This window comes from Talpa occidentalis, unplaced genomic scaffold (genome assembly GCF_014898055.3).
Source record: "Talpa occidentalis isolate TD23 unplaced genomic scaffold, MPIMG_talOcc4v2.1 talOcc4.6, whole genome shotgun sequence".
Taxonomy (NCBI): domain Eukaryota; kingdom Metazoa; phylum Chordata; class Mammalia; order Eulipotyphla; family Talpidae; genus Talpa; species Talpa occidentalis.
In genome coordinates, this window is record NW_023604972.1 from 9,756,934 (window position 1) to 9,770,686 (window position 13,753).

A 13,753-nucleotide genomic window follows, 5' to 3' on the forward strand; every position below is an offset into this window, starting at 1 on the left:
CTGATCTGTTCCACAGAACATCCCCTAGATCTCACACAGCTCCTCCAGGCAGGGCTTTCATAGAGGAACAGCACAGTGAGACCTCTCCCATCCGCCCGCCTCTGCCATAGCTCGAACCCCCACTCTGTGGAGCAGCCTATTTGCACAGAGGGGCACCCTGTGTGCCAGCCCACTTCTGCACAGTGTGTACATCCTCCAGAGGCCTCGGGCCCCATTCCTGTCGTGGCTCCCGGGAGCCACAGAGAAGGGACGGGGAGAATTCCCCCTGATCCCCAGTGCGCAGATGGCCTGCCCGGGATAGCGCATCCCCAAGGACTGCAGTCACTGTGCAGCTCAACACCGGCACCGCCTGGATGGAAAGGGGACAAACCGCTGAGTCAGGGCTGGATTGAACTCAAGTGGTTGGGCCGATGCGCACTCGGGAGCCCTGGCTGTTAGCTCTTTACACTGGCAGTTCCACTCTTAAGGAATTTGAACAATAATGGAGGCTTGGGGGTAAATGGTCATAAACAAGTTCTTATGGAATCAGGTTCTATGGAAAGACATTTGGGTTCTCCTGCAAGAGCCTAGGCGGCCCTCACTATCTCCACGTCCTATTTAGGCACTGATGCCCCCAAACAATCAGGTAGCTGATGCCCTAGCTCAGGAAAAATCTGTAGCAACTGACCCTTCTTTGGATACAGCAGATTGGATGCATCCACTCGCCCCTGGAGCACCCAGGCGGGATGGGATGGATTGGGAAGGATGCAGGCTTGCCCTAGAAATACAGCCACTTGGTTAAAGCAATAGCAGCATGTCTGCATGCTCTAAACAATGCCTGAGATAACTGCCAAAGTGTTACAGGGCAGGGTGAGGGGTACGCCGGAACCCCAAACCCGCATGCTCTAAATGAGTTCTGACATCTGCTGCATAAGGATAAACCATACTGGGCCCTCCCTGGTGGCAAAGGGGTTAAGACGCAACCTATGAAGCTGTCTGCAGCCACTGCAGCACTAGTTCGATCCCCAGCCAGCCAGGGAGCAACCCACATGGTGCAGCAGACCTTTCCTGTCTCGCCCGCTGCTCCCCTCAGCAGTGTATTTCAGTAGATCCACCTGTTCTGCTCCCCACTCTGTCTTTGGTGAATCCTTTCACCCCCCACCCCACCTCTGGCTTGTACCCCAGGTCTTGTATGCATAAATAAATCTTTTTTTTTAAAAAGATTTATTTATTTATACAAGCACTGGGTACAGTCAGAAGCGCGGGAGGGTGAGAGAATTCACCAGAGCCAGAGCGGGGAGCAGAGCAGGCAGAAGGACCGAAGTACACTGCTGAGGGGAGCAGCGGGCGGCAGGAGAGGTCTGCGCGCCATGTGGGACCCTCCTCTGGTGGCCGGGGAGCAGCCGGGGATCGAACCAGCGCTGCAGAGGCCGTGGGCAGCTTCGCAGCCTAGTGCTCAACCGCTGTGCCACCGGGGAGGCCCTGCATAAATAAATCTTTAAAAACATAAAAAACATACTCTACTGTGTTAGACCTTCAATAGAAAGAACACAAGACTGTTACTGGGCAAGATAACATGACACGAGTGGAACCCAGCAAGCAACAGAATATTAAAGCAGATTTACTTACTCACAGGCAAGATGGTGGATGGACTAAAGTATTACCCCAGGTTTTAATACATTTGAGTGTTGTGCATTGAACGACTAACCAACCTGTTACCCCATATGACAAATTGGGGACTCCTACAGAGATACTCAATACCTTAAAGGTGTGGGACTCTCGGGAAACAGCAGGCACCAGTGTGCTGTGCTGCGGAGATACCAAGTCCCATCACGCTTGGGCAGAGGCGCTGCCCTAGAGCCAGCAAGCACGGGGCAGTTTCGCGATCTATTCAGGCCCACGGATGAAGGAGAGGTCTGAAGCCCTCAGTGGTTATTTTCAGGCTTTAATGCTCTCAGGGAACCAGGTACACAGGCGCACCAGGCAGGAGGCAGGCAGGCAACTGACCCTCAAAGCCCCTCACGAATCTTTACACTTTTCCTCCCATAGTCCTGAGTGGTGCTGCCCTTAAAGCCCAGGCTCCAGGCTCAGATGCGCACGCTTACGGTGCCCACACCAGGCCCCAGAGGTCCATAACAGCTCCCCAACACCTCCCTTAACACGACCAAGGCCGCAGGTTGTAGCCACAGAGGCTGCTGGCGCAAAAAGCCTAATTCGCTTTACAATCCACCCCCCTCAGGGCTTTTTGCTGTACAGTCATCATCCTTCCACAAGTTTCCCTGGGCGAATGGGGAGCACTGCATCCACGACCCCGAAAAACAACAGAACACAGCAAAATACAACTAAGCCCAGTCCACTAAGGTTTTGGGGCACCAATCTAGAGGCGAAAAGACAAGGTTACTGGCGCCAGCAGACCTATCAAGTCGGCTGTTGCATACGAGGGGGATCCACCCCACTCACTCACGGATCTGCCGTCACCCGCCAGGAGCCATCAGCCTCCCGGCCTGCGCTGGCTGTGGGGTCGGCCACCAGCCAGAGACAACATCCACCCCGATGCACCGGACGTCGGCGACACACTCTGTACTCTTTTGGGGGTAACTGCTCAGTCCCCAGGGGTCCTCTCCCTGCTGTCACTCCCGCACTCGGCCTCCGTAACCACCACCTGACAGCAGACCCGGCGTCAGGCCAGCCCTTGGCACGTGCACGTGGCTCGGGGCCGTGGACACAAGCTCCACAGGCGGCCTCTCGGCCCGGCTCCGGCCGGGGTCCCCACCATAGCCGCGTTCCCCGCCCATCCCCCAAGAGTGGGCTCCTCTGGGCCTCACCCTCGGCCGAGAGAGAACAGGGCATCACTCAGGGTGACGTCGACAGGGTCGTCCGCATCTTCAGCGTCCTTTCCGCTGCTTAACATCTCCCCACGGCTGCAGAGCCCCCCACGAGGGCCTCCTCCTTCCCCTCCCTCGGCAGCCTCGGGCTGCTCTCCCGCCTGCCCTGCCCCACGCTGACCTGTCAGCAGGGGCCGCTGCCACTCCGGGCTGTGCCCACCGCAGCTCCCCTGCCGGGAGCACAGCCGCGCGCCATGGCCCTGGGAGAGCCGGGCAGCGCACAAGCAGCTTCGGGCCCCCGAGGCCCAGCGGCCTCTCCTTGATTCTCACCTCCTGAGCGTGCAAATGCGCCCACCCACTCTTGGGTTCCACAGACATAACGCATCCACCTGCACAGTCCCCGGCCTTCTGGCGGAACTGTTAGTCCATCCGTTTCTTATCTTTGCCTCAGCGCTGGGCAGCTGGGCCTTGCAGGCCGTCTCGCCACACACGGTCTTGTCCTGCAGCTCCTCGTCCAGCTCCTGTGCTCCTGCAGCGCCGTCAGCTCTTCCCGCAGCTCCTGGACTTTGGCCACCACCTGTCTGCTGTGGCGCCTCCAGCGCAGTCCTCAACTCCCTGTGTCCTGGGGACGCAACTGCCTCAGGCCACTTCTGGGAAGGTGACCCCTCATAGAGGAGCCTGCCACACCTCAGTCCCTCTCAAGGTCTTCAAAGGGCTCCTTACCCATCTGCGTCAAATCCTGCCCAGTAGTGGGGCAACCAGGTGCAGGGCATGCAGGGGGCCAGCCCCCCAACCCCTCGAGGTCTCTCCTCTCTATAGTCACTCATCCACTCGTAGCCCTCCTCTGAGGGACGCCATCCTATGGTGCAGCCTCCAGGATCAGGTGTACCCACTTTCGCATGCCCACACCATCCTCCAGGTGTCCACCATCAGGCACTCGAGCCCCGCCCCACGCTCCCAGGAGCTCCCAGGCGCCTCTGCGTTAACAAGGCCGCAGGTGATAGCCCCTGAGGCTAGTGGCGCAAAATGCCTGATGAATTCACTTCCCCTACAATTACCTATTGGAATTTGCAATGGAAATTCCCACAGGATATAACCCTGGGTGCAAAGGAACTACTTGGTCTCCCCTGGGTCCCAGTGTGCTCCCTCAGGTGGGGGTGCTGGAACATACTGTCCATTGAGTAAAAGGTACAGCACGAAGGGGGGAGTGTTGGGGTCTTGGTCTGGCAGGTCCCACCCTAGTCCACCTTTTCCCATCTAACTGTGCTGCCTTCATGCTCATGAAACCTCTTGCCAACCACTCGGAGCACCTTGCAAAGGAGGGGAGCATATGAAACTGTAGGGGTCAATCGCACAAAACAAAATGGAGCAGGGCACCAAGAGGATGTGCCCGTCAGCAATGGGAGGCTTCTCACCTGCTCCCCACTCCTGAAATAGTATCTCTGCCCTCTGTTCCTGCAGTAAGGGCCAATTTTAAGGGGAGAGCGTAGACAGTAATGAGTTATGGAGAACATGTTGCTGAATTATGTGATCGAACCCAGTTAAGACCTTTGTAAGTTGTACCCCCAAATTTAATAGTAATGCAAGTCAATAAAATTTTGTTAAATAAAAAAAAATAGGGAGAAGAAAAGGCCTCTGTATAAACTTTTAAAATTCTTGTGCACAGGTGTAGAGAGACCTGCTCTTCTGGGGTTGCCTCAGACAAGCCTCCTGTCTAAGCTCCCGGCTGTATGGAAGCCACCACCTGCCAGCCAGGAGTGTCTGCTTTCGTTGGTCTCTCCTTGCCCGTGGTGGATGGAAGCCAATTTCGATGTCACCCAGGAAACTCCCAAAGTGGGACCCCGCAATCTGTGAAAGAAGGTTGCATCTTTTTCCTAAGGAACAAAAATGACAAGGGGGAGGGGAAATGTCTGGTTTCCATCCTATTACGATTAAAGCAAAAACAGAGGAAAAGGAAGAGAGATTTGAATTTATAGTAACTCAGTCTTGCTCAGCAGTTGAGCTTTATTTATTGACTAAACTGTTATAGGGCAGCCCCGATATTGAACAGGTTGCCTGGCTGTGGGTCCTCACCCGCGCGCTTAAAAGGGACTTGTGAATACTCCACTACAGACACACACAAAAGATTAATAAAAGGTTTATTTACAAGGGAAAAGGAAGTAAGGAAAATGGACAACTCAGGGAGAAAATAGGGAAATAAAGTCTTTAATGCGTCCTACCCGATCCGACGACCTGGAAACCCAAAGTCACTCTCAGAGCTGGCCGGAGCTGCGAGCTGGCGGAGAGCCAAAATGGGGGACCCCTCCAAAGCCCACGTGTCTGCCTTTTGTATCCACCTGGCTGCTGAACCCCACCCTCAGGTCCCAGCCACCTTCCCTTTGGCGGGGATGGGATTTGGAGTTCCCAGTGTCTTTGGCTTTGGCCTGGGGTGGGGGTGGCGTCCACAAAGCCTGTATGGAATTAGCTTTAGGACAGCCTTTTCCCCCTAACAATTGCAACCCATGGTGCCCAGGAAAAGGGGAGGTTCCAGGTTTCCTGCCCCACCAGAGGGAGGGTGGAGCTGAGCAGGGAGAAGAAGCTGCAGAGGAGACTGAGGAAGGAGGAAGCAGGATGGAGCCAGAAGGAGCCCTGGAGGAGGCAAGTGGAGCAGAGACATGTGAGGAAACTGCTCTTGCCTTTTGGTCGTGGACCCGGTGACAAAGCTGTGGGTGAGAGACCCGTGGGGAGGTGACCATGGCACCTTGATTTTGATTTTGCTCTTTTCCTCCCAGCTTGTCTGGCTGTTTCTGCCCCTTTTCTATGGATCCCCACCAGAAGGTGCTTTAGACTTGGGGCAGGCTTTTGGGCACCTCTCCTACTGCTGGGCACCACTTTGTTACAGTACCTGGTGCCTCAGGGTCGTCACTATGCCCAAGCATTTGTCCTCCTGGGGCCCATCATAAAGCAACATGGCCTAGAATCATACATGGGGAGAGGACTGTTTGCAACAAAGGTCCTGTGTACAGAAGGGAAACCATCAGATGACTCACCAAGGTTTCTGAGATGGCTAGTTAGGCAGTGACGGATTATGAAAAGTCATATACATGTTTAGTATATTCCTTATTTGGTGCTTATGTATTTTCATGAAATTTTTTAAGGCTGCTTGTTTTCTCTGGTAGGATCTCCTAGAATGGCTGTGGATCCACAGTAGCTGAGCTACCATTTAAAGTGGTTGAAAGATGCAATATCAGGTGCACCCTAAAGTTAGCATTTGTTTGGAATTAATAAAAGTATCAACATGTCAAAAAATTACAAAGGGCCTCCCTGGTGGCACAAGGGGTTAAGCACAGCACTGTGGAGCTCTCTGCAGCCTCTGCAACACAAGTTCGATCTGGGGCCGGCCAGGGAGCTACCCACATGGCACAGCAGACCTCTCCTCTCTTGCCCGCTGCTCCCCTCAGTCAGCCTGCCTGTTCTGCTCCCCACTCTATCTTTGGTGAATATTCTCACCCTCCCACCTCTGGTCTGTACCCCAGTTCTTGTATTCATAAATAAATCATTCTTAACTTAAAATGGATTAAAGAACTAGACATAAGACCTGAAACCATAAAACACATAGAAGGAAATATAGGCGAAACACTACGGGATATGCACCTCAAAGACATCTTTACAGACACATCACCCAAAGCAGTGATAGTGAAGGCAAAGATCAACAGCTGGGACTACATCAAATTAAAGAGCTTCTGCACAGCAAAAGAGACAATAACAAAAACTAAGAGAAACCCCACCAACTGGGAGAACATTTTTGCACCCAACGCTAATGATAAAGGACTGATCACAAAAATCTGCAAAGAGCTGATGAGACTCAACACAAACAAAGAAAATAATCCTGTCAAAAAATGGGCAGAAGAGCTAAAAAGAAACTTCTCTTAAGAGGAAATACAAATGGCCAACAGGCATGTGAAAAAATGTTCACCATCACTCGTAATCAGGGAAATGCAAATCAAAACTACCATGAGATACCATCTCACACCAGTGGGAATGGCACATATTAAAAAAACTAGCAACAACAAATGTTGGCGAGATGGTGGAGAAAAAGGAACTCTCCTGCACTGTTGGTGGGAGTGCAAACTGGTCCAACCACTGTGGAGAGCTGTGTGGAGATTTCTGGACCTACTCAACATAGAGCTTCCAGATGATCCAGCAATTCCACTCCTAGGTATTTACCCAAAGGACACAGAAACATCAATTCCAAAGAGCACCTGCACCCCTATGTTTATAGCAGCACTGTTTACAATAGCTGAGCTTTGGAAACAACCCAAATGCCCCAAAATAGATGACTGGATCAAGAAGATATGTGGTACATATACACCATGGAATATTACTCAGCATTCAAAAAAGATAGACACATTCAGTTTGCAGCAACATGGATGGCACTGGAAGGGATCATGCTCAGCGAAATAAGCCAGAAAGAAAAAGAAAAATACCGGATGGTCTCACTCATAGTGTTATAGGACAGGGAGAGGGGCAGCCCAAGCCCCGCAAACCTGCCTATTCTAAATGGGTTCTGCCATCCACCGCATCAACACAAAACATATGAGACTTCAATGGGAAGGAACTTTAATAAAACTAGGAAACAATACAGGAAAAGCAAATAATCTAGTTTCTAAATGAAACACCCAAAGTTACCCATCCCCTCGTGGGTAAAACTCCATCCAAATGGGATCGGCCCAGAACAAGGCCCCAAAGCCTGCCACAAGTCCAAAGCATCCTCCAGTGGGGACCCACAGAAAAGGGTCACAAACAACCAGACAAGCCCGGAAGGAAAAGAGCAAAATCAACATCAAGACAAAAGCTGCCATTGTCACCTCCCCATGGGTCTCACCCACATCTGTGTCACCCCGTCCATGACCAAAAGACAAGCGCAGTTTCTTCACGTGTCTCTAGGCTCCATGCGCCTCCTCCAGGTCTCCTGGCTCCATCCTGCTTCTTCCTTCCTCAGTCTCTTCTGCAGCTTCTCCTCTTCCTGCTCAGCTCCACCCTCCCTTGGGTGGGGCAGGGAACCTCCCCCTTTCCTGGGTACCACCCTGTTACAATAGCAGGAATCTAGAAAACTTAAATAAGGGACCAGGAAAATGAATAACTATAAGAAAGTGAAAATCAAAATCAACAAACAACTATGAACCAGAGATACTCTATGAGGGGTGAGGGGTGTAGGGGGGGAGGGTTTGGGGTCAAAATAAGGGGGTTGCAATTGTATGGGGAATATAAAAATAAAATTAAAAAAAAAATAAAGGGTTTATTTCTCAAGATTGGTAGCCTGAATTTACACATTCAGGAGATTATATATTTATCTTGATTGGTACATAATACTATTATAATTTAATATCTTAAAAGTTGATTACAGGCACATTAAATTAAGTGATGAGAGTTCTTTGGTTTGATCTCACTAGGTTATTAAAATTAATGCATATTCAAACAAAAAACATAAATATATGCTTGATTTATGTAAAAAATATTAAAGCTGTACTGAAGAGAAAACTGGAGTCATAATAATCCTATCACTTATTCTATATATTTTTTCTTGTACACCTGAGTATATATTTAAAGGTCGTATACATGTATATGCATAAATATACATATATATTTCTACATATTTCATTTACAATTATAACTATTTTCTCACATCATTGAGCCTGTTCTGCTCCCCACTCTGTCTTTGGTGACACCATTTAAAAACTACATATTAGGTTCATCTATGAAATTGCCAAAATTTTTGATCATATTTGTCAAGAATAGTAATTTCATATGGTTTAAATTAATAATACTATCCCAGTGGCGTTTGAACATTTTGGACTCAAAATCATAATAAGAATTAAGTTTAAAATGAAACAATACAAACACACACGTGCAATTATAAACCAGAAACTAATTACCTTTTTCCATTAATTTTGCTCCATTAATTTTTAAAAAATATTCTGAACATTAATCTCTCCATTAATTTTACAATCTACTAATGGCTGCAATTTGCAGTTTAAAACACTGTTCTCAGAAAAATTGTAATTTATTTGACCATTATTTCCTACTGCTGTATATGTAAATTAATTTAGATTTTTCTTTATTAAAAATAATGCTGCAGTAAACATTTTTCTCTATTTGCCATCATTTCAACTCACTTTGTTAGGAAAAAGTGAAATCCCTGGCTTAGAGGACCCTAGAAACACTGGCATTTAATAGTAATCATAGCTACAATTCCTTTATAGGTGTGTGTGACGTGGTGCCAGGCAGTTTCCAAGCATTATTCATGTTGGTCACACACAACCACAGGGAATGAGCATTGCTGTTGTTATAGATGGAAATTAGGAGAAATAGGTGACTGACCCAAGTATACACACAGCCAGTGAGTCCCAGAACTGGAACCTGAACCCAAATCTCTCCCTCAAAGCCCAAGTTCTCATTTTTACTAGAACCAAAGGAATGGCTGTGCTTCCACAGAAGAACATGCTATACCCATACACCCTATCTGATTTGTTTTACTATCAAAGGACATATTTGGGAGGTGGGATGAAACTGAGCCATAATGCTGCAATTCAATTACTATCTAATAATTGTAGAATATTTGAAGATGCCAGGAATTCTTGCCTTGAAATTATCTTATAAATGACTTAGAAAACAGCCTTAACTACTAAAAAAGTGAGTCAGTATGTGACTATAGGTGTGACTACGAAAATTAGAGGAAGATAAGCTTTTGAGAATAAGAATCCCAAGAGTTGCAGGCCCAGGACCTAGAAGGAGGCTTCTTTGAGACTGACTGGATGCAGATGCTAGCTAGGTTCATTAACATCAATTTAGGGCTTTCCTGGGTAAACTACTTTGATCCATCATTTAATCTTGAGAGGTATCTCCCAGGATTATTTCCATTTGCCTTGAGGAAATTCAAGCTAGGAGAGATGAGGAACTAGCTCCAGGCATCAAAGATAGAAGATTTGAGTTTGACCCCTCAAGCACTTTCTCTTTTAGATGAGATTTCTGGACCCCCATGAGGTCCAGAGTTTGAAAACAAACAAACAAACAAACAAATAAAAAAAATAGCAACAAAAAATGGAGACTCAGATTCTACAACTGGAGTGGGAAAAGATATGTTGAGCTTGAAGCAACTTGTGCCAGAAAGTGAGGAAGGGATCAAAGAAAGAGCAAAAAAAAAAAAAAAAAAAATCCCTCCTTGGTGTGTATGTGTGTGTACTTACGTGTGTTGATGATATAAGGACACAAGTAATTATTAAATGTGATTAGTCAGAATTCCAGCTGTTGATAACACTGCCTAAATAATGTCCTTTGAGGCCTGCCATCTCAAAAGGAAATAATTTGACAAAATAACTCATTCTAGAAAGCAAGCTTTCCCATAACCATACGAATTTTGGGGAAAAACCACTTTTTTCTCATCACTGCAAACGACAAAGTGATTGCTTTTTAGGTATATACTTTTCACATTTTAGACTTTATCTCCAGGCAGTGCCACTCACACTTTATTCTGTGTAAGTTGGATTGTCAGTTAAAGGTCTTTTGAAGCTCTGAACTGTGGTATGTGATGTCAAGTCATCAGTTATCTTCAGTAAGCAGGCATATCGATTTCAGAGTGTTCCAGATGAAACATGAATTTTAACTCAGCTTAGTAATTCACGTAAATTTGCTATTTGGAGCATGCTCCTGGGTGTGCTTTGCCCTGATTCCTGTGGATTATTGATGTGTGATTGCAAATGCTGGTAGTAATGCTCAGTCAGCAAGTCACGGAATGGCAAAGAGGTGTTTTCTAGCAAACATTGCGGCCCAGTCTCTCTGCCAGTAGGGGGCACTATTGTGATGATCTAGAATGGGAGATGGGAAACCATGGCCCACCATCATTTGTGTCAATAAAGTTTTATTAGAGCACAGTTGTGCATACTTACTTAGGCTTGGTTTATGTACCTACTGAGTAGTTACAACAACCAAAAGAATTGAGTAGCCTACACAGGCAAAACAGTTTACTATTTGACCTTTGTCATTTATAATTGGCTTTATTAGGAAAATTTCCCACATAATAACAGCTATAGTGATATCTAATGATATACTGGGGATCAGATACTGAGCCAAGCTCTTTGTCATTATTGCTTTTTCATTCTTTCATAACCTTGAGAAGTAGTTTTGCTTGTTGTTGTTAAATAGACACGAACACTGAGGTGTATAGAGTTAAAATACTTAGCCAAGGGTCTCGTAGTCATTTGGTGGCCTAGTGGGGAACAGATCTAGTCATACCTGCATCCAGGGCCCTTCCTGTTTTATTCACTCTGCCCTGAGGCTTAAGCCAATTAAGTGGAAAACTTCCATTTCCCTTTCCCATGGAATCAGGAGAGTCTCTGCTGTATTTCCCAGGATAGAATTGCCAGATAAATGTGTTCATTGACTAATCATCCTGTTTTCAAGCGCTTTCCAAATAGCTAATCAGCTTTGAAAAATAACCACAATAACCTAGTTTCAATTTCATTTTAACATTTATTAATTTAGCTACTAGCTTACCTTTGAAAGAAGAGACATTCAGCCACATGCTTATAACACATCCACAGCACCACTAATTTCCCCAATTATTATCTATATTCATCGTAATTACTGATATTTTACATGAATATTGTAATAGCAATGTTATGCATGGGCCTGTATCATGAACACTATGCTAAACTTACATGTGAAATAAGATATGATGTGCTATAGGTAATTGGTGGTGTGTTTCTCATACATGAGCAATGAAATCACCAGATGTCTGTGCCTTATGTAATCCCAACAGACTAGCTATGAAAATTGTTATTAGGTGAACTGGAACCTTTGACTTTTATATTATGGCTAAAGTAAGATTGTGCTGGGATGCATCTTGTTGGTAAAGTGCAGCAATCACGAATCGGATATTGTCGTGGGGTGATCACGAGGGGCTGATAGTCAAAGAAACATTACAGGGGACAGGCCCTATGATCATCTCACTTGTCCTGACCTCCCTCATAACAGCTGCTTCCCCATCTGGGACAGCTCCAGCTGGGCTTGGCCACCAGAGGTTCCTAGTCAACACCTACTCAGTCACAACCAGCTTCTACACTTCTGTCTCAGTGATCTTTGTGGTTATGAGATAACCAGCTGAGGCTCCTGGCCCAGATCTTAGAATGATGGGCTACCAGAACCTGGGAGGGGGATTCTGGGGAAAGAACCCAGACATGACATTTCAATTAAACAAGATAAAATCTGGAGATCTGCTGTACAACATTGCATTTGTAGTCAACGATAATGTATTGTCCACATAAAAATGTGTTAGGCAGTAGATTTCATGTTAAAAGTTCTTACCACAATGATTAATAAAAGAGTATAACAAGCTCATAAGTTAAAACAAAATTACAGCTGCTAAGCTCAAATTTTTTCACTAAGATAACTAAATCTCTTCCAGTGTGCCTGAAGTCAAATTGTACTTTTATAAAGTCTCGACTTACCTCAAAACTCACAGCTCCATTGTGGTCTGTATCAAATGCATTGAACAGAAAATGTGCATATGTTGTCGAGTCTGAAATATTGAAAAGGAAAAGTCATTAAACCTCAGTTTCAAATATCCTGCATCTGACTTGTACAGATTGTCCAAGCTGCCTTTCACCCAGCAAGATTTACTCTGTGTCTTTTAACTTGTGCCTCTGCCCAGCTGCCCTCCTCTTTTTCAGGAGATGATTCTTATTCGAGGGTCATTGGCATGAACAAGCTGCGCAGAGGCCATTGGGGACAGACATTCTCTGTGAGTTTCAGGTTGGAAACATTCAGACCCTGGGAGTCTTGGGTGATATGACCTAAAGGAGCTTGCTATGGTACCACAGATGTGTGTGAGGGTTAGGTGAGGTGCATCTGGGCAATACTTAGAGCTTGGAGACTATCCTTACAAGTAAAATAAGAGAAACACTAGTAATTAGACAACAATGAATTGCCATTATTAGTCTTATTATTATTATTAAATTGTTCCTCATGTTTACAACTCAGAGGTTGAGAAAATTGCCCAAAGTCACATGGTCAATAAGAAATAGGGAGGGACAAAACTCAGAGTTTTCTTTTAAAAATTTATTTATTTATGGATACAAGAACTGGGGTGTAGGCCAGAGGTGTGTGGGGGGGGGGGCGGTGAGAGGATCCACCAGAGAGAGTGGGGAGCAGAACAGGCAGACTGACCGAAATACACTGCTGAGGGAGCAGTGGGCAAGACAGGAGAGGCCTGCTGTGCCATGTGGGTAGCTCCCTGGCCAGGTAGCGAACTCATGCTGCAGAGGCTGCGAACAGCTTCCTAGTGCTGTGCTTAACCCCTTGCACTGGCAGGGAGGCCCATAACTCAAGAGTTTTCTGATTGAAAACCCAGGCTACCCCACAGCTGGTCAAGTTTTATGATAATAAATTGGGGAAGATGGTGACTTGTGAAATTTCTGTGGCCAGGTTGGAAGAGGATTATGTGACCCTGGAGAATCCCAGTTGCATGGAGTAGGGAGCCCTTGTTCTCTGTGGGTCCTGGCAAGGACTGGGGGTTCTGGGTGATATAGGTAGTTTGGGACAGGCTTCAGGCCTCAGGGCCCCCTCACGCTGCCTAATGGCTCTGCAGTAATTGGAAATCCAGCACTTCCTCCTACTTTGTTTCCAGTAGTTTCTTTCTCCCTAATTTTCCCTTCTTTTCTCCTCTCCAGTTTCTCTTTGTCTTCTTAATCTCTGAACTCTCTGCCTTTTCATTTTAAAAGTATGTACTTTTTCTTATTGTTTTCCTCATGCACAGTTTTCATTTTTAAGTGCTTCTATTTGACCCTGGATCAAATTTACTTGATTATTTTAAATGTTTCGTCTCATGGGTTTTAGCCTTTTATCTTAACCTTTTTTATATTTCAAAAATTTGTAACCTTTTAGCTCATTGGCTCTAGGCTTCCATCTTCTGT

General features: G+C 46.4%; 1 protein-coding gene across 3 annotated transcripts in view; it reads right to left on the reverse strand.

The window, feature by feature from the left end:
- The window catches only part of KCNIP4 (potassium voltage-gated channel interacting protein 4), a 413,140-nt gene that overhangs the window by 8,031 nt on the left and 391,356 nt on the right, over positions 1–13,753 (reverse strand). For all 3 annotated transcript variants that reach the window (XM_054687959.1, XM_054687958.1, XM_037530664.2), the window contains exon 4: positions 12,290–12,360. In XM_054687959.1, the coding sequence (XP_054543934.1) occupies positions 12,290–12,360 (71 nt within the window). The remainder of the gene's footprint in view (positions 1–12,289; positions 12,361–13,753) is intronic.